Raw genomic sequence first — 24,287 nt, 5'->3', positions numbered from 1 at the left:
AAGACTGTGAGACTCAAGGGCTATCAGTTTAAATGAGGTGAAATAGCCTCTCATCTTTTGTGTTCTCTCCTTTTTGGTGACAATTTGTGAACAAGAATTTGGGGAACTGGGAAGAAGACATCTCAATGTTGAAGAAGCTGGGCATCTGCTCTCTTGAAAAGGAAGCCAAGTAAATTCAAAGGCACTTAAATTGCTGCAGGGCCTTGATAGTATCAGGTGGCTTTACTGGAACACAGATCTATGTTATTTTAACCCTTTTCTGGAGATGAGGATGGAGACATTCCTGCCACAAGATGCTGTGTCATTATCACACCCACTTGTAGCTTCAAAAGTGAGTCTGAGGTTGGTCAAGCTCAATTTGGTGAAAGCATCTTCCAGAGCCCCAGAAGGGATATCCTACAGTCAGAGAATGAAGAGCAGCTTTTGGCAGGAATATAGGAAAAACTGGACGTTTGGTGTCACTGGACCTGCTCTGTAAATAGAAGGGCTGTCACAGACATCTTTTATGAAAAATCCTTTCCTTAGGATTTTTCCTCCTGAGAAGCTGCAAAGCCTCAGGAACAAAATGTAAACAATGATTATCTGCTGCTGTGGAATGCAACAGGTGCATCTGTGATTGGCCTCATGTGGTTGTTTCTAATTAATGGCCAATCACAGTCAGCTGGCTTGGAGTCACAAGCCTTCGTTATTATTCCTTCTTTTTCTATTCTTAGTTAGCCTTCTGATGAAATCCTTTCTTCTATTCTTTTAGTATAGTTTTAATGTAATATATATAATACAATAATAAATCAGCCTTCTGGAACATGGAGTCAGATTCTCGTCTCTTCCCTCATCCTCAGACCCCTGCAAAGATGGTCATAACGGGCACCTTCCCTTTTCTCCATGCCAGCCAGCTAGCAGTATTTGCAAAAAGAAATTTCCTCATTAGGACTTTTTAAATTAAAATGTAGATATTTGGATTAAAGCAGCCTAAAAGAAGCAATTATGGACAGTAAACCTGCAAAGTGATTTCTGTCAAGGGGGGCTGTAAAGCACGGTCTTGCAAAGGGTGATTATTGATCAGGAAGATTGAATGGGAGGATGGAAGCTGTGACCTAATGGTAGCATGAGGATGAAAGCAGTAAGAAAAATGAACTGAGAATAAAGTATGCATTTCTTAATTAAATTTGAGGAGAAAAAAATCTTCCTGAGTCTCTGCTTTCCCAGACTCCACAGTCTGTTGGTGAGGACACAAGGAAAAGGACTTGTGCTCCCACCTAGATTATTTAATTGAAGCTGCTGGGAGAAAAGCTTCATTGCATCCGACTGTAGAGCTGATTTTTGTTTCCCTTGAGAAGCTGATTAATGTCTACAGGAAAACAGAATTAGAGAAATGTTTAATACTGGAGCAACTGGCTGAGCATACTGGGTTTCACATGTCTGTAAAATTTTATGCAAGCTTTCATATTTTTAGTGACCCTAAAGTCACATTTTACATAAACCCAGTGTTCTAGTTGTGGGACAGTGTGTCTACTCAGTTATGCTGTGGGCAGATGCTCTTTTGAAGGCTTTCTTTCAAATGAAGCTCCACTTTTCCTTTGTTTTTATTTATTTATGCCCCACTTATCTGCTTTTTAGAAGGGAAGGAAAATTTTTCTTAAGACCAATTCTAGAAATACTGAATAGTTTTCCAATTATTTTATCCATTTTGTTGACTGGTTTAATTCAGGTGTTGAAAGCCACGTACAAGCCCAGTATCAAAGAGTATCTAGAGACAAAGTCCCTAAAAATATGTGCTTCAGATCCTCAAGATCCTCAATTTAATTTCTATATCACTTCAGTGGTGTTTCTCTAATTCTACTTTCTTTCAAGTATGACAAGTATTTAACAGATTGCGTGACCAGTGCAGCAGAGTAGAGATGGACTTTATTTCCATAATACAACAGAAACAACTTGTTCCCAATTAGCTCCTTTCCTTTTCAGAATGCATATTTCAAGCCACTGTGTCTGGCTCTGCAACACTTAAAATGGAATTAGTTTTCTTAATGAAATTCCCAAGACGTGTTGGCATCCACAGCTGATGAACTCAAATTAAATATTGAAAGATATTTGGATGAAATTTTGGCATGTTTTAATGTTCTAGCTTTGCACCATCAGTTATAAGGATTTTTCTGCTGCAATTAAATTTTCTAACCTATAGATTTTGTTATCTTTAGAATATCTGTCAGTATAGTAACCAGCTGAGCATTTGAGATCCTGAACAGTTTCAAAATAAAGGGAGCTTAATTGAAGGTCAGCTCTGCTTCTAAGTAGGTTGTAAAATCCCTCTCATTTTGGTCCAGCTACTTGCCATTTTTTAATTGAGAATTATGATTATACAAGAGGCTTAGTCTCAAAAATGTCTTGTTAGGCGTTATGAATTAAAAACAAAAAAACCCAACCAACCAACAAACCCCCTAAAACCAAAAAACACGTACACACCCAAAAAACAACAAACACATGCACACACCCCAAAAAGCCCCCCCTCAAAAAAAACAGACCAAAATTATACTTTTCCATAAGGCAGCAGAGGAGAAGCAGCATCTGAGACAGTTACAGAGTTACAGCCTGAAGTGGTGCTTTTCTGTTTCTGATCTTCCTTGTCACAGCTTGGGGTTTTACGTTTCCTGAGCTTTGTATGAATGACATTACTGGGATTTTAATCTGAGAAAATGGCATGTGTGTGCTGCACCAGAGCTGTGAATCAGCAGAGGGCACTACGTGCCAATAAACCTGTCTGGCTGTGAATTAGCATGCAGAGTGACAGTCCTGCTGAAGTGAGCCTCAGTTAGTCCAAGGTTTAGATGGTTTAGCTCAGGGAATATTTGTGCTCAGTGAGAGCTGACTTTATTTATAAGGTGTTTATACTGTGCTATGAAAAATGCATGGATCGTTGTCACTAGGGGCTTCATTTCACAGTGCTGCGTCTCACTCTGGCACCGCCTGGGTGCATAATGTTTAGGGGAGCCTGCAGTTGTCTTGGGTCTGCAAAAGCAGATTTTCTCCTGAGAATCCCACTCTGCATTAAGACACTGATATTTCCTGGCAGTCCTTTCCCATTTGCTCACTGTCACCTTCACAGGAGAAGGCACGTGAGATATGGTCCCTGTGCCTCCCTAAGTGCTGGGGCTGATATTCAAGGGGCTGCTGATATTCAGTTGTCATGTTGTGGGGTTTTTCCCTCTGTAATAACCCATTCCTTAAGCCAGCTATTTGAGCTGAAACAGACCTGGTGTACAAAGAAATCTTATTTCTGTATAAAGAAATCTTCTTTCTGCACGACTTACACGGGGTCCATCATAACTCAGGCAAATCTTGGTTGACGTGAAACAGATGGCTGAGGAAAATCTACTGAGAATTGTAAAGTTTGTGACAAACACTGGGTTTCTCATTTCCCTGCTGGTTTATTCCTGGGACAGCTGGGTTGCAAGAGTTTCCTCCCTTTAGTTTCATCTTCTTCAGTGAGCTTTAGCCCCCACTGCAGCAAGAGCCTTTGTGAGCAGCAAGTGATCCATGCAATGGCAGTGCTGATGCTGCTGTTGTGGGTTTTTTTGGAGCATTGCAAGTGGCATCACGAAACCATTTCTAAAATTTTATATGCAAATTTTAAAAGGGCAAGAAATACTTCTGAGCCTCATAGAACTGGTGTTGAAATACCGTGTCAAATGATTGGAAATGGTGGTTATTGTTGCGGTTTTATACAGCTCTGATTTGGGTATAAAAATATTTGAAAAGGAAATGTTTTGTGCATCTTGGGGCATGCAAGTGTCTTGTTATTCTTTAGAGATTACACACCACCAGGAGGCACAGAGAATGCTTTTCCCAGCAAATAAGCAAATTTTGCCTAAATATCAAAAAGGTTTTTGTGTTTGCAAAAATGCAAATTCAGCATGAGTGAAGCTGAAATGTTTTGGTTTGTTGGTAACTACTCAGAGCCATCTGTAGTCTTTCTTTGCTGCTGCTAATTTTGCTTCTGTGTAGAGCTTGGTCTGGCAGTCTCTTCTCAAACAAAATTCTGATTGACAGCTCCTGGAGTTCTGTTTGTGCAAGAAATAAGGATCAGACCTTAGGAGATGACTTAGGAGCTCTTGAAAATAACTTTCACAAGAAACTCGCTAACTTTGATGGCTGTTTTTATTTTTTTTCAGGTAGGAGTTTGTGTTCTTTGTGAGACTTCCACCCCAGATTCCTACACATGAGACATAGCCAAGGTTTTGCTTTTGGCAGTTCAAATGCAGTGAAATAGAAGAACAGTAAAACAGAAATATGGTTTGTGTGTCTCTCAGCCTGAGCTCATCAGGAAGCACTGCAGGGAATTCATAAGACTTGAGTTCACTCAGAGGGGATAACTGGGTTAGGGTTGCCTCTGGCAGATCAGGAAGCTCAGAACAAAATCAATAATTAGAATAACCCGTTCTGATGCTGTCCTGGTTTTCTTGAGCACAGCAGTATGCTTGTTTCATAACCTATATTTGGGAAATAGCAGGTACTTGAAACCAAACTGATAAGCTCTGACTTTGGAATACTTGCAGGATGCTGACACTGGTGAAGGCTCCAGAGTGCAGAAGTCACAGTAAAACTGATTTTTTGAGGTCGTAGGGTCAGTTATGGAATTTTAATGTGCCCCAAATATCTAAAAGATCATTTCCAACTTGGTTCAGATGTTGTCACGTGGGACAGGAAGGCACTTGGTCTGAGAGGTTTTGCTCTTCTCTCACAGCCCTTTGGCAGCCAAGTTTGAATTGATGTGTGCCCCAGTGAAAGTTGATTCCATGTGAAGAGATTCCATAGTAATACCCAGATGTTCATGCTAGAACCAAATGCCTCTGATGAAGCAAACTTTTTCTGTTCATCTCCATCTACAGGGACATATTTTCCTGATTCCAGATTTTTTTTCCTGATTCCAATATTTTCACACAGTTGAGTACAAAAAATGTGGAAATGCATATTTTTTTCATGCTGAATGAAAAACAAAAATAAAGACAACCCTCTGTTTTCTGGGTGAACATGTGCCATAATGTCCATCCTTAAATTGGAAGTGCTGGGTTTCCAACCTTGGTGCATCTAACACATGAAGTGAGCTGGAGATCTTCTCTGACTGTAACAAAAATTCTGATTAAAAACTTCAAAAAGTTTGATTTTGGCATTGTAAAAACAATAATTTATCCTCCAGAGCACTGCAGAATTAAATAGTTTCCTTGTAGCTACTTCTTGTCCATTTACCAAAGAATTAAATCCTTCCCTCTACATTTTGCTTTCTTCCTGACTTTCATTGCCTTGGTGTTTTTGACAAGGATTCCATTAGAGTCTTTTGTCCATGAAGACTAGGTGAAAAAGAGTTTCTTCTTCACTTTCTCTGACCTGTTTGGGAGTTTTGTAAACTAATTTTTTCTTTTTCATTGGTTTGATTTTTTTTATTATTGGTTGAGTATCCTTTTTTTTTTAATTGAAAGTCCTCAAAGTTATTAGCCAGCATTTTTCAAAATTACATCTCATTTTGTTATTTCTAGACCAAGTTTCGAGTGTTTCAGGATCCCTTTGTGCCCTTTTACTGTATCTTCTGGTGCTTGCAGACACCTGCAGATTTGAATAATGTGCTCTCTGTCCCATTTTTCACAGTATTAATAAAGAGCTTAAATCAAATCAGGCCTGACAATTCTTTAAATAAGTGGTCTTTGGATACTTCTCTTCAAAAAGACACTGTTGTAGTTGTTGTTACCTGGTTATAAATATTAAATCTTGCTGCAGTATGATTTTGTTAAGCCAGTGTAAATACTTTTTTAATGATGGATTGGTGTGGCAGTGCATCAAATATCTATTAAAAGTTAGTACTTCTACTGCTTGATATTCATGCTCATGCAGTCCACACTTAAATACATAATATAAATTTTGAAACATCAGCTGCGGCATTCAATATGGCCTTTATTATTTATCTGTCTATGGACTCCATAATGCATTGTGAAAAAACAAGTACCCAGATAATGCTAGTGAGCCTTTCTTTGTGAATTTTTAAATTAGGCTGCTATGAGGCTGCCATCCATTTGGTCAGACAGGGAAATCCCATGTAAATAAAACAGCTCTACAAATTACCTATTGTCTTCCACTCTTAATTAAGCTAGGCTTTCTGAACAAGTAGTAATGGAGATTTAGATACAAAAAAATCTGACTATTAAATATGTAATGGTGTAATTAGGACATTGGGATTGGTCACACTGTCCCACTCTGTCATTTACAGCTAGGGGTCTTGGGCTAGAAGAATAAGTCTTCTCAGTAAATGCTACATTTTCTGCAGTGCTGGTAATTTTTAGGTTAGCTGAGATTTTTTTTTTTTCCCCAGGAAGATCTCTGAGCTATGATTTAGTGTATAATAACACCACATCTACTTTTGTCTGATTTTGAAAAACAAAAAACCAAACTGCTAAATGAAATTAACAGTTAAGTGTTTTCATGAACAATTAGAAGGGGAAAACAAGTAAAATAAATAAGTAAAATAAATAAATATATATATATGTGTGTATATGTAACTCCTTCTCAGTAGTGAATAGCCAATTTTTCAACTCAGTCAAACCATGTTGTTTTGTCTCATTTTTTGGACTGATATTAGTGACTCTAATGCAGTTTGGTTGCCCAGAGGTGCTGAATGTGAAGTTTTGAAGGTAAATTATCAGTTCTGCACTGGCTTGCTGAAGTCTGACTTGCTGATTCAGCTGTGTATCACACCAAATTGCATGTGCAGAAGAACAGGAATGACAGAATAACCCCCCAGAGCTGGTTTCCAGGACCTTGTTCAGGTAACCTTTGAGTGTCTCTGAGGATGGAAGACACCACAGCTTCTCTGGGCAATCAGTGCCAGTGCTCAGGCTCCTTCATGGTGAACAAACATTTCCTGATGTTCAGAAGGAGCCTCCTGTGTTTTTGTCCTGTGTCCTGCACACACAGACAGTGGCCCATCAGAAGCTGCCACATGGATTGATTAAATTTGTGCTTTTTGTGAACACTTAACCTTTTGGTGCTTCTTCCCACGCGTGGAGCCCATGATTATGGTTGTCTTTTGGCGTTTTAAATGATGTTTTTGTTTGTTTTTCATCCTTTAGGGTAAATCCTACACCTTTAAAGGCCCATTCCCTCCTATGTGGAATCCCTTGGCCTACCTGGACTACAACAACCTATGGAGGACCATGGATGAGATGGGAAAGGAGGTATGGCATGAGCATCGCAGCTGAATCAGCTCAGCTTGCCTCCCTGAGGGGCAGAGGGAAGGGATTGGGGTGCAGACAGGCAGAGCTGCTCTGCCTTGGGCAAACCCAGGGCTGCCAAGAGCAGCCACACATTTTGATGGCCAGAGCACATCTGAGAGTGGCCTCCTGGCAAACCCTTCTGAATCCTGTGCTGCTGAGCCTGTCTGCACACGTCCCTTCATTTTTCTGGCTATGGGAATGTCAGAGTTTATGCCTGTGATTGATTTTTACCACTTTTCCTGATGATTTGGTAAGTGATATTTTAAGAAGCTCACAGAACTCAAACATTTGCCCTTTTCTACCATGAAATTCAACCTGTGTAGAATTCATTCTTGTCTTGTTCTAGTTTTTTACCGGTTTTCCATTGACTGAGCTACAAAATTTGAGAAGAGGTTGCTCTTACTTGTCTGGATAAATGTGAGAGATATGGAATGACTTGGAGACATTTCTTAATTCAAAATCTGTTCTCTATTTTTCAATCTAAAAAAAACCCCAAAAATGTTAAAACAAGCGAACAAAAAACCCCCTCCCCCAAAAACCTTCTCTGTTCAGTGTTACCTGCCAGAAATTTGCAGGCTGAATTAACATTTTAAGACAAGATTATTAGTATTTCTTTGGCACTCATTCACTTGCTGATAAATGCTTTTCTTTATGTCTCCCTCCTTAGATTCCCAATGAAGCTCCATGGAAGGCTCCACGTGCAGAAGAATGGGACAAAATGACTATGCAAGATTTCATAGATAAAGTATGCTGGACAAAGTAAGAAACTTTTTAATGTGAAATGTAGCAGCTTATAGTAATATACTTTAGAGCTAAATAACCATTACTGCTTTAAAAACAGATATAGCTATCGCTAAAATGCAGCACTTTTAAAGAAAAGAGTGAGAAAGTTCTGTAATAATGGACCATGACACCTGTCAGCACAATCAGTAGATTCTCTTGCATTTCCCTAACTTTTAAGACAAAAATAAAAATAAAATATATTTGAGAAGGATTTTTTCTGAAGAGATGGATAGTACCCTAATCTGTTATGTGCACTTTCCTGCTCTTTACTGTGTGTTCAGCCTTTCAGAGAAAAGTGTTATGGTTACAGCAGGTTTTTGAATCAAACTCTTGATGGAACAACACACATTTATTCTGTGCTGGACCAGCTGATTTTACCAAAGTGCTGTAAAGATAACATTTGTCTTTCAGTGGCACTAAATCACTTTAGAACTCATCATTCTATTGTTCAGCTGTTGCACTATAGGGAAACTGAAAATACTTCCTGTTTTTATGTATACATCAAAGCAATTTTTCTTTACTTGCCATTCAACAGCAGTTTGATTGTTTTTCTTCTCACTAAAGGTAAAGAAAAAAACCCCATTAATCCTGGTTGCTGAAGAGCAGATTGATTTCTACAGCAACCTCCTCAGAGTTGCTGAGTATCCAACAGGTGGCTGCCATGAGCTGGAGCTTGGTGAAGAAACCTGTCAGTGCCCACTGGGGCTGGTGCTGTCGCTGACATTTTTATGGGACATTTTTCTGGCTTCAGGCAGCCTCTAGAGAGAAACATGGCCTTTGCTGTTCATGTTGGGCGTGTTGGAGTGAGTCCAGATGAGGCCACAAAGATGATCTGAGGGCTGGAGCACCTCTGCTGTGTAGATGGGCTGAGAGGATTGCTCAGCCTGGAGAAGAAAAGGCTCCAGAGAGACTATAGGGCACCTTCCAGTGCCTAGAGGGGCTACAGGAGAGCTAGAGAGGGACTGTGAACAAGGACATTACTAATACGACAAGGGATTCTGGCTTTACACTGAAAGAGGACAGGGTTAAATATGATACTTGGAATTATTTTTTTACCACAAATTATTTTTTTACCACAAATTATTTTTTTACCATGATAAAGCATGGCACATGTTGCCCTGACAAGCTGTGGGTGCCCCATCCATGGAAATGCCCAAGGGCAGGCTGGAAGCCACCTGCTCTATGGAAGGTGTCTCTGCCCATGACAGGGAGGTTGGAGCTGGAAGTGATAAAGGACACTTTAAGTTCTTTCACCAGTCCATAGTTCTGTGATTGTTAATGGAAAACAGGCTGTTGTCCAAAAACTTGCAATCTTCTGGTTCATGGTTTTGCTTTCACAAGAGTGACAATTGCACAGAGGCATATAGAAACCCTTTCTCATTTGTGCCATGGTCCATATTGAGTAAAACCAAATGGAAATGTGTGCTGACAGCTGTGCTGGCCCTCTGAGCCTTGGACAGGGTGAGGAGCTGTGCAAGTGAGCAAAACATCACTCACTGGTGCTCACTCAACATCCTCACATAGCTCATGTGACTGCAGTCATGCTTTTCCCAGCTCTGATGGAATAAGAGTTGACATTTTACCTGAATATTGGCATAGGCTGAAGATGCTTTTCAGATTTTATATGTGCATCTTGGCTTGATTTGCTCTGTTTGCTCAAGATTGAGGTAGCAGGCAGCAGAAATGTCCCACCCTGGAAGGTAATGATCCAGAAGGGCAATCTTTTACTCTTTCTTCTTGTCTAACAGACTGTACAGGTTTGCTTTTGGCTAGAGCTGCCTGCTGGAAATATCTTAAGTGCTCTTGGTTGAAATCATACTGTCATTTCTAGATAAAACATCAGGAACTGAAAAGCAGTGGGAGAAGGTGGCAGAATCTGGTAGAGGGTAACCACCATGTAATAGCATCTGCTTATAAAATATTAATAAATACATGCACACTAGGCAAAATATCTCACAGGTTTGATAGTATTTTACAGTATGTGTTATACAAATGAAAAACTTATACAATTTCTGTATTATTTTTGGCTGTTAAGAATGAATTCGCAATGCACCCATATTTCAGAAAATGGTCCAGCTTTGTACTTGAGTGGGACTTTGCATTTTTAGAAAGGGAAGAAGATTCCTTTTTCTGTATAGATATAGAGCTCTTTAAAACAGTATGTTAGTTACCTTTTTTTTTTTTTTAAGTTTGAAGCCTAAAAAAAAAATGAAAGAAGCAACCAGAATTGGATTCTGTACTGTACTGGTTTTGATGCCTTGCATATGAAGTATCTATAGAATCTCCATCCCTGTCACTTACAATGCAGTTAAAGTGAGCATCTCCTGGTCCTGTCCATGTCTCTTTCAACTTCTCCTCAGAGTGAAGGCAGAGGGTAGCATTTATTTATAGCAGGAAGAGTATTTTCCTGAGTCTTAATTAATCCTCTGTCTTAGTGCACCCCAAATTCTTGTACAGGCTCATACAGTAATTTACAGTAGAGCTGCTAAGAAAGAACAGGTTACAGGACATAAAGCAGTGATTCCTTTTCAGACACAGGTCAATTTTCTGTTTCTGTGTTCATTGCCACTGGATACCAGGACACTTTAAAATACTGAATTGAGCTACCAAAAGTATCCTTTCCTTTTTCTTGACAGACTCTGGCATGAATGCTGTCACTTCTGCTATGGCTTCCTACTTCCATTTCTTTCCTTGTGTTCCAGCCACAAAACTCTCCCTGAGCAGAGGATGGGCAGTGAATGAATGCTGACTAATCCACAGATGTTAGACAATTAGCTTAGAAAATACCTCTAACGTTTTTTATGGTGGGTTTTGAATAATCTCTGTGCTGTGTTCTTGAGGGGACAGGCATCCAGCAAGGGCAGAGAGAGATGCAGATCTGGTTTGTAACCCAGGAACTGGGGACAGGGTGGTTTTGGAGTCCAGTGAAGACAGGAGGGGCTTGCTGTGCTTAATCCTGAGGCTAGGATGACAGGCTGACTTTGCACTAGTAGCACAAAGTGATATAATCTTGGGCTTTGCCTCTCAATTTCCTAATTTTTCTAGAATACAGGAGTGTTTCATCAATTTTTTTTTGCAGGATTACTTGAAAAATGTTGCATGAAAGGAATTGATAACTCCTTACTTCAGCTGAAATTAAGGAATCCTTTGCCCCCAGGGTGAAAGAAAAGGCTGCCAAAGAGGGGCTCCTGCCTGCTCAAGAACAATCTTGTCAGCATTATTCTGTTTTAAAATTAACTAGCTTTCTTGTCTTCGTTGCAGAGCTGCCAAGAGTTTTGCAACTCTGTTTGTGAATGTGGATGTCACTTCTGAGCCCCACGAGGTCTCTGCCCTTTGGTTTTTGTGGTATGTGAAGCAGTGTGGGGGCACAGCACGGATTTTCTCCACGACCAACGGGGGCCAGGTTGGTACTGTCAGCCATCGCCTCCTGCGGCTCTGGGCAGGCCCTGGTTTAATTTCATTTTTTGCTGGTTTATTTTAGTCCAGAGGCATCCATGACTTTTGAGCAAGTAGCACACTGATAACTAGTTTTGTTCATTTACTCTTGAATCTGGATCTTGCAAAACTAGTGTTGGAGATTGCTCCCTACTGATGGCATTGCCCCCAGGGATCAGGAGATTTGTATCTGGCTCTTTTTTTGGATAAAGATTAAAGCATTTACTCTGCTTATCCTCATTGAAAAGAGAAGATTTTACTATGTTTATTTCTGTCACAATGCTGGAACCATCCTTAGCACTGCAGAAACATTTAATGGAGATGGCAATGTCAGCTGCAAGTTAACACTAAAATTGTAGCCCAGAGCTGGGTTCCTAAGAAACAAATTTCCAAGCATTAACACCATTAAGATTTTAAGATCAGTCTAAAGAAAATGAACACCCCTAAATATGGTATTGCTTTGAAATGTTTGCAGTCTGGTACATTAGAGCTGCTTCTGCATTTGAGGAAAGTAAAGACACTGTTAATGGTCTTCTACTTGAGAAGTACAAATTTCACTAATTGTATTAGAAATGGATATATTTTTAGAAATGCTAATTATTTAATCATAAATAAAAATGCAAATACATTAACCATATTAAAATGCATAAATATGCATAGATAAGCAATTACTGTAGGTAATTTAAGTTAAACATGTTAATTAAATATTATTTGAATTCTGTACTATGTAAGAGATTATTTGAATTTAAGTTGGGTTGAATTTCATAGTGCAGCAGACATTTTTTATGTGAGCTATGTGACTTCTTATACCTTGTTATTTATTATGAAGATCAGGTTTCCTGTTTCTGAAACACAGAGCTCTGCAGGGATGAGTGAGCTTAGAGAAAGGTTTGAAGGTTTAAGCACTTTTCAGAAGTCTTGCTGATTCACACAGACCTGTAGAATCTTATTGGAGACCACATTTGGTGAAGGGATTTTCTCCCAAAGTTACTATTACTTTTAGTTTTGACTAGAGTTCAAATGGTGGTCAAATAGGGGAAGGATTTGAGAAGCTGAAGGAAAGAGAAAGTAAAATGGGTGCACTTCCAGAGACTGCAAAAATTCCCTAAAATGTTTCGATAGCAATGGAAGAAGGGTGTTTGTTTTGGATGCTGAGAGCAATGCTTGTCGTGATCCATGCTCCAGAAGCACTGCTCTGCTGAGCTGCTGTATTTGTGTTTCAGGAGAGGAAAACATTCTGTGTTGCAGGAGAGTAAATTCTGTGTTTCAGGAGAGGAAAAACTGCAAAAATTCCCAAAAATGTTTTGATAACAATGGAAGTTGTTTTGAATGCTGAGAGCAATGCTTGCCATCATCCACGCTCCACAAGCAATGCTCTGCTGAGCTGTTTGTCTGTGTTTCAGGAGAGGAAGTTTGTTGGGGGCTCTGGGCAGATCAGTGAGAAGATGATGGAGCGCCTGGGCGGGCGGGTGAGGCTGCGCAAGCCCGTGGTGCGCATCGACCAGTCCGGGGATGGCGTCATCGTGGAGACCCTGGACCATGAGCTGTACGAGGTGATGCCATGTTGTCACCATCTGTCCTTACCAAGGGGTTTCGTGATGGTTCATGAATTCATCGCAGAGTGCAAAAAACCGACGCGGCACAGGGGGTTTGCAGTATTAATCAAAAACCAATGTGCATTTATTGAATGACCACAGCAAAATGTATTGGGGAGGAACTGGGGGAAAAGGGAAGAATAAGGAAAAGAGGGAGGAAGAGAAAGGAAGGTATAGAGCTACCAAACTTAGAAATGGTGAAATCCTTTGATGTCCAGCCAACAGAGTTCACCAGGTCACATCCAGGGAGATCTCAAGGTTCCAGTCCATTCGAGCTCCTGTTATACTCCTTTTTTAAGGGAGAAGGGGATGAATCTTGAAACCAAATCAAAGGTGGTCTATTGTATTTTCTGGGGAAAAATGGTATTTGAAGAAGGGTACGCATAGTCCATGTTCTCAGCAGCGGGTGAGAACAATTGTCATCTTGGTTCACTGCTCACACCTGCAACATCCACCTTGCTTTGGTCAGCTTGCCTCCCCCACACACCTCCCCCAGCTTGGGGGTTTCAGTCCCAGTCCTTGGAAGGAGCAGAGGGGCCTTTTCACATGGGGGTTTCAGGTCTCAGTCCTTGATGGAGAGGCTTCTTCCATCTCTGTCTGTCACGGTGGTTGTAAGACAGGTGAGGGGTCTTCTGTGGGGACCAACCAAAACCTCAGGAGAAGTCCAGCCAGGCCGAGAGGTGGGAAAAATTCCAGGGCTGTGGTTGCAAAAGGGCAAAGTGCCCCTTTTTTCCTTTCACCAGGTTCAGTGTAGCATACAGCAAACACACCTGTGAACAATAGCTTAGAAATGTCAGAAGCTGTGCTCAGGCCTCAGGGTCCTTGGCAAGCAGGGCCAGAATTTCAGACGAGGGTCCTTTTTCTTCAGTGGTCCCCAATCTCTGTCCCTTTCATGATAGTTGTGAGGCAGATGAGGGAAACTTCAGACAGAGACTTACACATGTCCACTAAGAAGTCATTAGTGGTGGCTACAAAACCTTTAGCTTTTCCTTTTTGACTTCTCCAAAGTACAAAAATACAGCAGAGATTTAAGTGGCTATGACAGAAAGTCACACGTTCTCATTGTCCTGAAGTAGCAGCAGTTAGCAGAGCTTTAAAGTGCTGCCTAAAAGCAAAGTGTGGGTTCAGACTTTTCCTTTCGTGGCATCTCTTTGTGTTCAGGTACCTTCTGAATTAGAGGGTGATTGTAAGGTGTAAAATGCAATTTAGCAACAAACTTTCAGCGAAAAACAGTGCAAGCTTTGCTTCCAAGTTGTAACAGAGGAGTCCAGATGGATGGGATACTGGTGGACTCATGGAGCACAGTGCCTTCTTTTAAACACCAGGCGAAGGGCAGCTGCCCATCATTTGAACATATGGCTGTTTATGTAATGCTTGCTTGTTATTTAATGAGCAACATTTTGTGAGGGGTTAGTTTTGCAATTCTTATGCTAAATGCCAAAATTGTTCCACAAGATACACCCTGCAGCCTCCCCAGATGTCCTCCCAGACCATTAGGGCAGTACACCTGGGCTGAAGTAGGGAGTATTGTATTTGCTAGGAATGTCCTGACAAAGGCAGGAATGATGAATCTGACTCCATGTTCTCAGAGGATAATTTATTACTTTATAATAAATAAACATATATTTAAGTATTTATATATATAGTATATATTTTTGTATATTTATTGTATACAATATATATTTTTATATTTTATACATATTATATTCTTTAATATATATTATTTTTAATATATAATAATATATATTAAAGAATAATATATATTAGGAATATATAATATTCTAATGTATATTAAAGAATACTATACTATACTAAAGAGTACAGAAAGGATACTTACTGAATGCTAAAAAGATAATAATGAAAACTCGTGACTCTTTCCAGAGTCCCCACACAGCTTGGCCCTGGTTGGCCAAAGAGTCAGAACAACTCGCACCAGAATCCAATCAAACAATCACCTGTGGGTAAACAATCTCCAAACACATTCCACATGGGCACAACACAGGAGAAGCAAGTGAGATAAGACTTGTTTTCCTTTTCTCTGAGGCCTCTTAACCTCCCAGGAGAAAAACCCTGGGCAAAGGAATTTTTTCAGAGAATGTGAATGCCACAGGGGAGAATGTATTTGGCTTATGGATATTTTCTTTTCCAGGCCAAATACGTGATCAGTGCCATTCCCCCGGCTCTCTGTTTGAAGATTCATTTCAACCCACCTTTGCCCCCAATGAGGAACCAGCTCATCAACAGAATCCCCATGGGCTCAGTCATCAAGTGCATCGTGTACTACAAGGAAACTTTCTGGAGGAAGAAGGGTATTGCATTTTAATGGAAAGGAATAGTAGTGACAGAGAAAGGGATGAGAGTACCTGGCAACAGAACAGACTCTTTGATCAGAGCATGCTAAACCTTAGAAGGAGACTTCATATTTTTCTATGCCTTTTTTGCCTTCCCCTGTGAGACAAACGTGAAAGTTTGGATGGGAGGAGAGGATGGGCATGGGAATGAGAAAAGGAGATAGTCATGAAGGGAGAATTCATTCCTGCCTTGGTTGTTCTGTGGTCCTCTCCCTGAGTGGCACCTGGGTATGGGATGAGCCCCTCTCACTTGTGCAGGGTTGTGAAGGTACAAGTGATGTGTGATGGAAGGGTCTGCAAAAATGCTGCTTTCTGGATAGGCTGGTCAGCATTAACTGAAGGTGGCTTCCCACAGACATCCCCAGCAGGGCCAGTCATCCTGGGCTCCTTTGACATGCTGAATGCTTCCATCATGACTCCTCCTTTGGAATTCACTGAATCCAAGGCAAACTGCAATGCAGTAACACCCACTTCTCATTAATGGCTGTAATGAGCCCACATCTGTTTGCCTACAAATATCACTCGCCCCCCACCTTTGTTAATTAAATTGAGGGTTCTGGATCCTGACGTGTTCTGGCTATTAGTTTGGGATGGATAAGCAGGAGGTGACTGAGTATTTTACAACTTCTTGGAAGCTCCTGTGTTTTGATTGATGGCTGCTTTTCCACCTTGTTCTTGCCAGGGTATTGTGGTACCATGATCATTGAAGATGAGGAAGCTGCAATTGGTCTAACACTTGATGACACTAAGCCTGATGGAAGTTTTCCTGCCATAATAGGGTAAGGAACAAGGAAAGTGTCTTCTCTAGTTAATGCTTTTTATTTTGTCATAGAGGCAACAAGTGGAAAACCTGATACTTTTGAAAGAAAGTACTTAAAAATATTTAAAAGTTGAGTTTCTCAGTGCATGGTGATGTTCTGTGATTGTTTTACTTCAAATTTTTTTTTTCTATGATTTTATTTCTAATTAAAAAAATTAATTTCTACTTAACTTTCTGCTTTTTATCATTGTAATCTCTTGGCTTTGTAAGTGTCAAATTACAAACTTGGAGAAGGGAAAGGAAAGAGGAGAAAAAGAGGATGATTGCAAAAGTGTACTTCTAAGTACTTCAGTTCTTTAAATGAAAATTTGGTTTCTAGAATTAAATTTTTTTTTTTTCTGGTAATTTTAGCAACCAGAGAATATGATCAGTCTTAAAAGTTTTATTAAAAAACGATTTCCAGCTCAGTCCCAGGTGTTGTGCCATTGCTATATGCCTGCACCCAAGGCTGAAATGAAATTAAAGTAATTGGGAAACAGCTCATGCAAATATTCTAACATGAATTTCAGAATGGTTCCTTCCTAAATGAGTCTTGCAAGCAGCAGGTAGAGCATTATGCAGAAAGGTGAAGTAGATGTTTTTATTAGAGACCCTAAAGCTATTACTGTGAATCACAGCACCTCATCCTAAGTTATTGGCATTTTAAATAATGCAGGGGATGTAGCAGCATAATGGAGTAAATTGTTTGTGGTCTTCCAGCTTTATTCTTGCTCGGAAGTGCAGAAGACTGACAGGTCTCACCAAAGAAGAAAGGTAAGTACAAACCCTGGAGATCTGGGTGGAATTAGAGTCAAAATTCTGTTATTAGGGGAAAAAATATTATTATTTAGGGAAAAAATGCCCTGATTGAAGGAAATTGTCTGTAAGCTTGTGCCAGTAGGCAGACATGAGGGAAGAAGATGCCTTACTTGGTTTTGGATGAAGGACCCATGGAATTCCCATACAGCTCTTGCCCTTTGGAAACTCTCTGGTCCTGGTTCTTATTTTCCCACAAGGCTTCTCTAAGGAACAGCTCTAAGGTGCTCAATATTAAAGTAGTGCAGATATTCTGCTGCAAAGTGTCCAGGATCAGCCTCTTCCTCCCATTGCTGCCTCTCTGGTTTCCTGCAGGTGCTTTGAGCTCTTGGAGAGCCTGTCAGAAGGGAAAGGTTTGGCCTCTGTGTTTGATTTTATCTTTGTTTTCTGTTTACCCTGGAGGGTCCTTTCAGTATCTGTAACTTAGTGCAACTTGAACCTGTAGCTTCTATGAGCAAGGTTCAGCATCACTGGGGGTTCAGAAAGCTGCCTCCATCTCTGGACCCTCACTGTAGGGAAAAAAATGCCCTTCAGGCACAGATGAAGGTCATTTTACTGTCTTCTTGAAACAAATCTCTGCATAGAGTAGTGCTCTTTGGTATATTACTAAAATGGAATTCATAAAGTAATGATTTTTTATTTTCCATCACACTGATTCACTGTATCTGATCAAAACAAAGCTAAAAGAAGAAACTGTGGATTATGAGGAGAGCCTTGGTTTGACAGGGAGAAAATACATTTGATTTTAAAATATGATAGAGCAGCAGTGTGCCCAAGTAAACATTTTTACAGTAATAGCTGGTCTAACTAGAGAAGATGCAGTCATCTCAGATAGTCTGGCAGTCTGGGGATAATGGCTCTAAATGGAGCTGTTTATGTCCCAGCCTTTTCAAATAACAGCCTGGTACCACAGAGACCTTTTAATTTTGGCAGGAATGGACAAGCATTGAGGCTTGAGATAGAGGCCCAGCAGGAGCCAGATGATAAAAGTCATGTGGGTATTTTGAAACCCAGTGTGCCCAAAATTTTGAGCCATCCTGAACACCAACTGGTGTCTTACACTGTATGTCAATACCCACAATACAACTGAGTATTTGTAGTCCTTGAGAACAGCTTTTCTTTCTGTGAAATTTGGGTCTGTCCTGGCTGTTTGCAAGGCTCCATCCTTTTCCCTGGCCATTAAAAGCACTGGCACAATTACCTGACTCTGCTGCTGCCAGCAGCCAGGTTTTATACAGGAGTTTTGAACTCTTTTGTGGAATAAACCTTGGGCTAGGAGGGACTTTGGTAAAGAATGGTTCAGGAATGTGCTGGCTGTACCCTGGAGCAGGGCTGCCTGTGGCTCCAGCAGTCTTGGCCAGAGCCAGAAAGGCAGGAGCAGCTCCTGTCCTCCCCAAGAGCACAACCTTCCTTCCAGTGGAATTTGGGGTGCAGGAGAAGGCAGATCATGAGCCCAGACCTTCTCCCAGTGTACACTTGGGGTGCAATCAGTTTGTATAATTTAGATGAGGGCAGAGGTGTTGCAGGGAGGGATCTGTTCTGACCACAGGCTTCTTGTGACGCCCTGCAGAGGGTGAGCCTTGCTGAGATGCTGTGCTCAACACAACCTGGGTTCTCCCTTCATGGTGCTGATTTTGGTATTCCTTGGCAGTGCAGAGTAGGATGTAGAGTCTGGTAAAGTCTGTAGCAGCTGTCCTAAATCATGACTTGGAAGCTGTGGGAGAGGATGGAAATCTTTTTGCAGCTAAGCCAGACTGAAGGGAGTGAATTTCACTGCTGTCTCCCAGCTGTGCCAGTCCCAGGTCAGGTGGCAGGGGTGAGATTGTGCCCAGCCTTTCAGAGTGTGCATGAAGGCCATGACATCACATGCTGATGAGGAGTAGGAGACCAGGAAAGGAGCTGAGTGTCTGCACTTCCTCCACACTGGGCACAGTGTGACTCTCAACAGGAGCCTACCTTGGTAGCTCCAGGCATAACATTCCTCTTATTTAGTGCTTATAGCAATTTCCAGCTGACCCCAAAGCAAGAAACGAAGATTTTACTCACTGCGTATTACTGCATGTAGTGCTATTATGTTCCATGCTACATTGACTAAAAGTCCATTAATAAGAATTTCTTTAAACTTCTCTAGGACAAAAAATGCAGATCCTGCAGAGACACCAGCAAGATGCAAAGGTTGCTTTTAATTAGGGGTAATATTCTCAGTGATTGATTTGTCTTGATACAATTCAATCCTTTAGAAACTGTTGCTTTTTGCTTTGGTTGTTCATTTGGATTTTTTTTCTTGTCAAATAATACCCTGTTACTGATGACTAACTCCTTCCAATGTCTGCACTTCTTAAGAGTCCGAAGATGCCCTTGACCTGAAGCTTAATATTTTCCTTTGCACAGCTATCGTAACTAGCTAACCTGTGTTTGCAGTGTACTCAGCACACAGCTGTGAACTTGCACCTTCGTGGAGCCCTGCAGTTGGCCACAAGTGACAATACCTACCTGTCACTGGTGTGCCATTTCCAGGCTCCCTAGAGGGTCTGTATTGTATTTGCAGGGACCCCCATGGCAGAAAGGAACGATGAATCTGACTCCATGTTCTCAAAAGGCTAATTTATTATTTTAGGATTCTATATTATATTAAAGAATGCTATACTAAACCATACTAAAGAGTACAGAAAGGATACTTACAGAAGGCTAAAAAGTTAATAATGAAAACTCATGACTCTTTCCAGAGTCTCAACACAGCTTGACCCTGATTGGCCAAAGAGTCAGAACAATTCACAGAAACCCAATGAAACAATCACCTGCGGGTAAACAACCTCCAAACACATTCCACATGTGAGCACAACACAGGAGAAGCAAATGAGATAAGAATTTGCTTTCCTTTTTCTCTGAGGCCTCTCAGCTTCCCAGGAGAAAAGTCCTGGGCGAAGGGGTTTTTCAGAAAATGTGAATGTGACATGTCTACAAGTCATTGTGGAAAAAGGACAGGGCACAGGCAGGTCTAGAGGGGTCTTTCTCATCCCTAACATGGTGCTGGGAGGAGCAGATGGGTCCCAAGGTGATAACTCACTTTCCTGTGGGGCCCTGCGGTGTTTCTTACCTGCCCTGAAAGGAGGAATTGGTGGCATTTGTGAGACATCAGCAGAGGTTTGGCTGGACCCTGCTGTTAAAATAGTTTTGCTCTGTTCAGGCACTGTGTATGTGCTGGTGGTCTGCAGGGCACAGTGCTCACCTCACTTATTGAGAAATTGGGACATCACCCTTTCCCTTATGGCTGTGGCTGGATTTGTGTCACCCCTGACTGCAGGGGAATGTTCATATTCAGGTCCTGCAGCTCCCTGAGCCTTCCTGGCCTGTCAGTGCTTCTGGAGCAGGCTGACCCTGGTCCTGTGTCCCAGGGCAAAAGGAAGGAGCTGTTTCCTTCCCCCTGCTGCTGCTGGGCTTGACACCAGCCAGCAGCAAAACCACCCCAGGGCCACAGCTCCTCCTGAGCTGTAGCAACCCTCATTTCTTGTTCAATCTCCAACCTGCACGTGAGGGCACCTTCATGGCCCTTCAAGTCATCCTGTTTCTCTTCATCCTCTTTCCATGGCATTGAGTTCAGCTGCTCATAGCTGGGCTCATGTAGAGCTGGATTGCTTCTTGCAGCAATCATGTGTGGTTTCCTCACATGTTTTATAGCTGAAAGAGGAGCCCTCACAGTTTCAGAGTTGGGACTCCAGTGTTTCTGTGCCCAGCATGGCTTTTTGTGGAGCACTGGATTTTCTTCCAGAAGTAAAGGCTTTCCAGAGCTGTGCTTGCTTTCCATAATTGTTATTTCATCCTGATCTTCTTGCTTTTGGGAATTGGTGCCGCGTGGCTAAGAGTAAGACTCGGGAATGAAGTACATTTGGTGATTTATAGACTCATAGACTTAAAACAGGAGGAAATTTTATATAAACAGAAATGAAGTACTGATTCCCTGAGAGCTGCGGTATACCATAGGAACAAACTGTAAGTTAGACTATGTGACAAAAAATGCCTTACTACTTTTTTCCTGACAGGCTGGAGACCATTTGGGTAATTTGAGGGTTTGCTGGAGTTATGTTAAGAAAACAGCTTGCAAAGCTGCTGGAAAACCAGCACTTGTGCAGCACAGGAGCTCAGGTTATTTTTAGTGCTCCAGAGGCTGATGAATTGAGATAAATCCTATAAAGCTGGCACCTCAAATTCAAGCAGATACAATACTTGTCCTCTTAGATGCAGGGTACATTAGAAGTGATTTGTTTTCTCTTTCCTCACACTGAAGTGTTCTGTTGCTTTTCTCTCTCAGGAAGACGAGGCTGTGTGAGCTCTATGCAAAGGTTCTGGGATCAGAGGAAGCTTTACACGTAAGCACAAAATCTCTGCAAAGGCACCTTTGGGAAAGGCACCAGCTGTGGGAGCACTTGCTGCCCTCACCAGGGGAGTGGAGAGAAGATTATGGCCAGCCTTGGGTTGGGTTTGAAGATAAGAATGAGCTTTATGAACATTAATGAAACATTAAAAGGTGGTTTTGTTGATATATTCTTGCCCAGCTCCATGGCTGGGATTCTCAGTGCTTGCCCCCATAAACCTCAGCTGCTGTCACATGTGACAGGCTTTCCCTCTCTGTCCATGTTGTGTCTTCTCTCTCAGTAGTTGTTAAGATCCATTCTGCATGCTTTGGGTTGTTTTTATTTTGCCTTTCCCTTGCCTTCTCTTCCCTGTAAAGGTAAATGACTGTTAGGGTTTGTGTGATCTCACACTTAGATTATGTGATTACTGCCACTTACTCTTTTAAAAACAATTTTACAAGTTAAAAGCTGTAGACACCAATCTGGAGAACACATGATTTTCAACACAGTACCTCTGATATTGTACACAGAACCATGCAAGTGCCACATTTTGCATTTTTAATAGTGTATATTTGTACCCAATGTACACATTACAACTGTATACACTGGAGGTTAATTTTGCTTTACATGACTCAAAGTATGTGCACAAAGCATAAATTAACATTGACAGATTAAGCGGATTATGCTCTACAATGGCCAGATTAACTGGTTTTTTAGACAGTGTATTCTTATTTTTAAAAACTCACGGCTTATTCTGTTGAGCTCATGCTGCATTAAGAGATTTGTTATATGTGCTCATCTTGTCAGATGTTGACATGCAACAAATGATAAACTGTTCTTCTCTGCTCTCTCCTCAGTTCTGTTATTAACTTCCTTGAGACTCTGTTCTTTCCCTCAGTGAATTCATCTCTGTTTTACAGCCTGTGCATTATGAAGAGAAGAACTGGTGTGAAGAGCAGTATTCTGGGGGCTGCTACACAGCCTACTTCCCACCAGGCATAATGACTCAGTATGGAAGGTACAGTGTCTATTTATAGTGGGCTGTGGAGTGCTAAGATAAGACCAAGTTAATAAATATCCTCAGAAAGGGTCATAAATCCTCTGTCACTGTTCACTTCATGCCTTTAAGATCACCAAGGGATGTTTGAAATGGGATAACCTTCCACTTGTCTCTGTTGGGCTTTATGATGGATGAGTTCAGTATCATGAGGGGCTTTTATTCACTCCTGTTGTTTGGTGAGTTCAGCTGAGGAGGTTTGGGAAGGGAGTTGGGAAGCTTCCATAGTCTGCTTACAAAAATGGCTTTGGGTATTTGAGATCAGTGTAGCCATTTCAAGCACTCCTTTAGCTGATTGTTTAAAAAACTGTCAGACTTAGTTCTTGCTGACATTGATGGTAATAAGTGATTTCTTTGGACCATTCCTTTCTTTTTAGCAGTGAAAGCTTAATATAGTGATCAGCGTGCCATTGTATACAGTCGTCTCCCACTTAAATTTTTGCATGAAAATAAGATTTACCAAGAAGAAAAATACTTACTTCAGACTGATGATTTGACTTAGATACACAGGTTTTAATGTGGTAGGGGAGCTGTACTTTTGAAGTTTAAGTTCTTATAATTTAAAAGTAACTTAAAGCAATAAAGCCTTGTAACAAAGAGCTTATGGAGGCCTATAATTAAAATTATAATTATTGCAGATTCTGGCAAAAATAGAGTTAAAACAATGCTTTTTGTTTATTTACTTATTGCTTCAAATATTATGGGGATATATTTCAGAGTTCTGCACTATGCCAGTAATGCCTGGCATTGGTACTTATGCCATGGGCTGGAACTGTGAGATAGTGTAAGTCTCATCTCAAAATAATTGTCCTTTTCACCTGTAGCTGTCATTTTCACCTGTGAACAGTGTAAACATTTCAAAAATGTGAACACTGGTGTGTTCACTGTAAGAAATTAAATGCAACCTAGACTCTCCCTCTAGCTCCACTCACCCAGTGCTATTATCTTCAAGTGCTTGCTGTCATTTAAAACAGTTTTATTCCAGCATTAACCCAGCTATTTCAGTTCTCTCCTGACACAACTAATGTGACTTTGTGCTTGTCCCCCTCCAGGATCATTCGGCAGCCCGTTGGCAGGATTTATTTTGCTGGCACAGAGACAGCCACTGAGTGGAGTGGGTACATGGAGGGGGCTGTCCAGGCTGGAGAAAGAGCAGCCAGAGAGGTACAGATGCTCAGGGGGCACTGTAAAATGTCCTGTGGAAAATGAAAGGCCCTGTAGTTGGAGGGGTGTGACCGTGTTCACAGGGGTCTGAGGATGAGGGAAGAGACAAGGATCTGACTCCATGTTTCAGAAGGCTGATTTATTATTTTACGATATATATTACATTAAAACTATACTAAAAGAATAGAAGAAAAGATTTCATCAGAAGGCTGGCTAAGAATAGAATAGGAAGGAATGATAACAAACGCTTCTGTCTCAGACAGAGAGTCCAAGCTAGCTCACTGTGATTGGCCATTAATTAGAAACATCCAACACAGCCCAATCCCAGATGCACCTGTTGCATTCCACAGCAGCAGATAATCATTGTTTACATTTTGTTCCTGAGGCCTCTCAGCTTCTCAGGAGGAAAAATCTTAAGGAAAGGATTTTTCATAAAAGATGTCTGTGACAGAAGGGAAATGAGAACTGAGGTGTGACAGCTTCGGGTGTTCTGAATCTTGAGGCAAACCCCTGCAAAGGGGATTGACTTCAAAAAGGATGAAGGTTTTGCACTTAGATTTGGAATGTTAGGAAGGGCTCTGGCTATTTTGTCAAACTCTTCCCTTGTTTCTAGGATTAAATTCTTTCTTCTTTTACAGAAGTCCCAAACTGTTCCCCAGTCATTTTCCTCCCAAATCTG

At 41.1% G+C, this 24,287-nt stretch overlaps 1 protein-coding gene across 1 annotated transcript in view; it reads left to right on the top strand.

The window, feature by feature from the left end:
- The window catches only part of LOC132069644 (amine oxidase [flavin-containing] B-like), a 54,192-nt gene that overhangs the window by 23,562 nt on the left and 6,343 nt on the right, over positions 1-24,287 (top strand). Inside the window, exons 4-13 of the mRNA XM_059466006.1 lie at positions 7,113-7,217; positions 7,924-8,015; positions 11,301-11,442; positions 12,878-13,027; positions 15,219-15,378; positions 16,103-16,199; positions 16,940-16,993; positions 21,345-21,402; positions 22,308-22,405; positions 23,497-23,608. Coding sequence (XP_059321989.1) covers positions 7,113-7,217; positions 7,924-8,015; positions 11,301-11,442; positions 12,878-13,027; positions 15,219-15,378; positions 16,103-16,199; positions 16,940-16,993; positions 21,345-21,402; positions 22,308-22,405; positions 23,497-23,608 — 1,068 coding nt within the window. The remainder of the gene's footprint in view (positions 1-7,112; positions 7,218-7,923; positions 8,016-11,300; positions 11,443-12,877; positions 13,028-15,218; positions 15,379-16,102; positions 16,200-16,939; positions 16,994-21,344; positions 21,403-22,307; positions 22,406-23,496; positions 23,609-24,287) is intronic.

Source organism: Ammospiza nelsoni, chromosome 2, assembly GCF_027579445.1.
Source record: "Ammospiza nelsoni isolate bAmmNel1 chromosome 2, bAmmNel1.pri, whole genome shotgun sequence".
Taxonomy (NCBI): Eukaryota; Metazoa; Chordata; class Aves; order Passeriformes; family Passerellidae; genus Ammospiza; species Ammospiza nelsoni.
The sequence above is the reverse complement of the archived record's forward strand: the minus strand, read 5'-3'. Positions and strand labels throughout refer to the sequence as shown.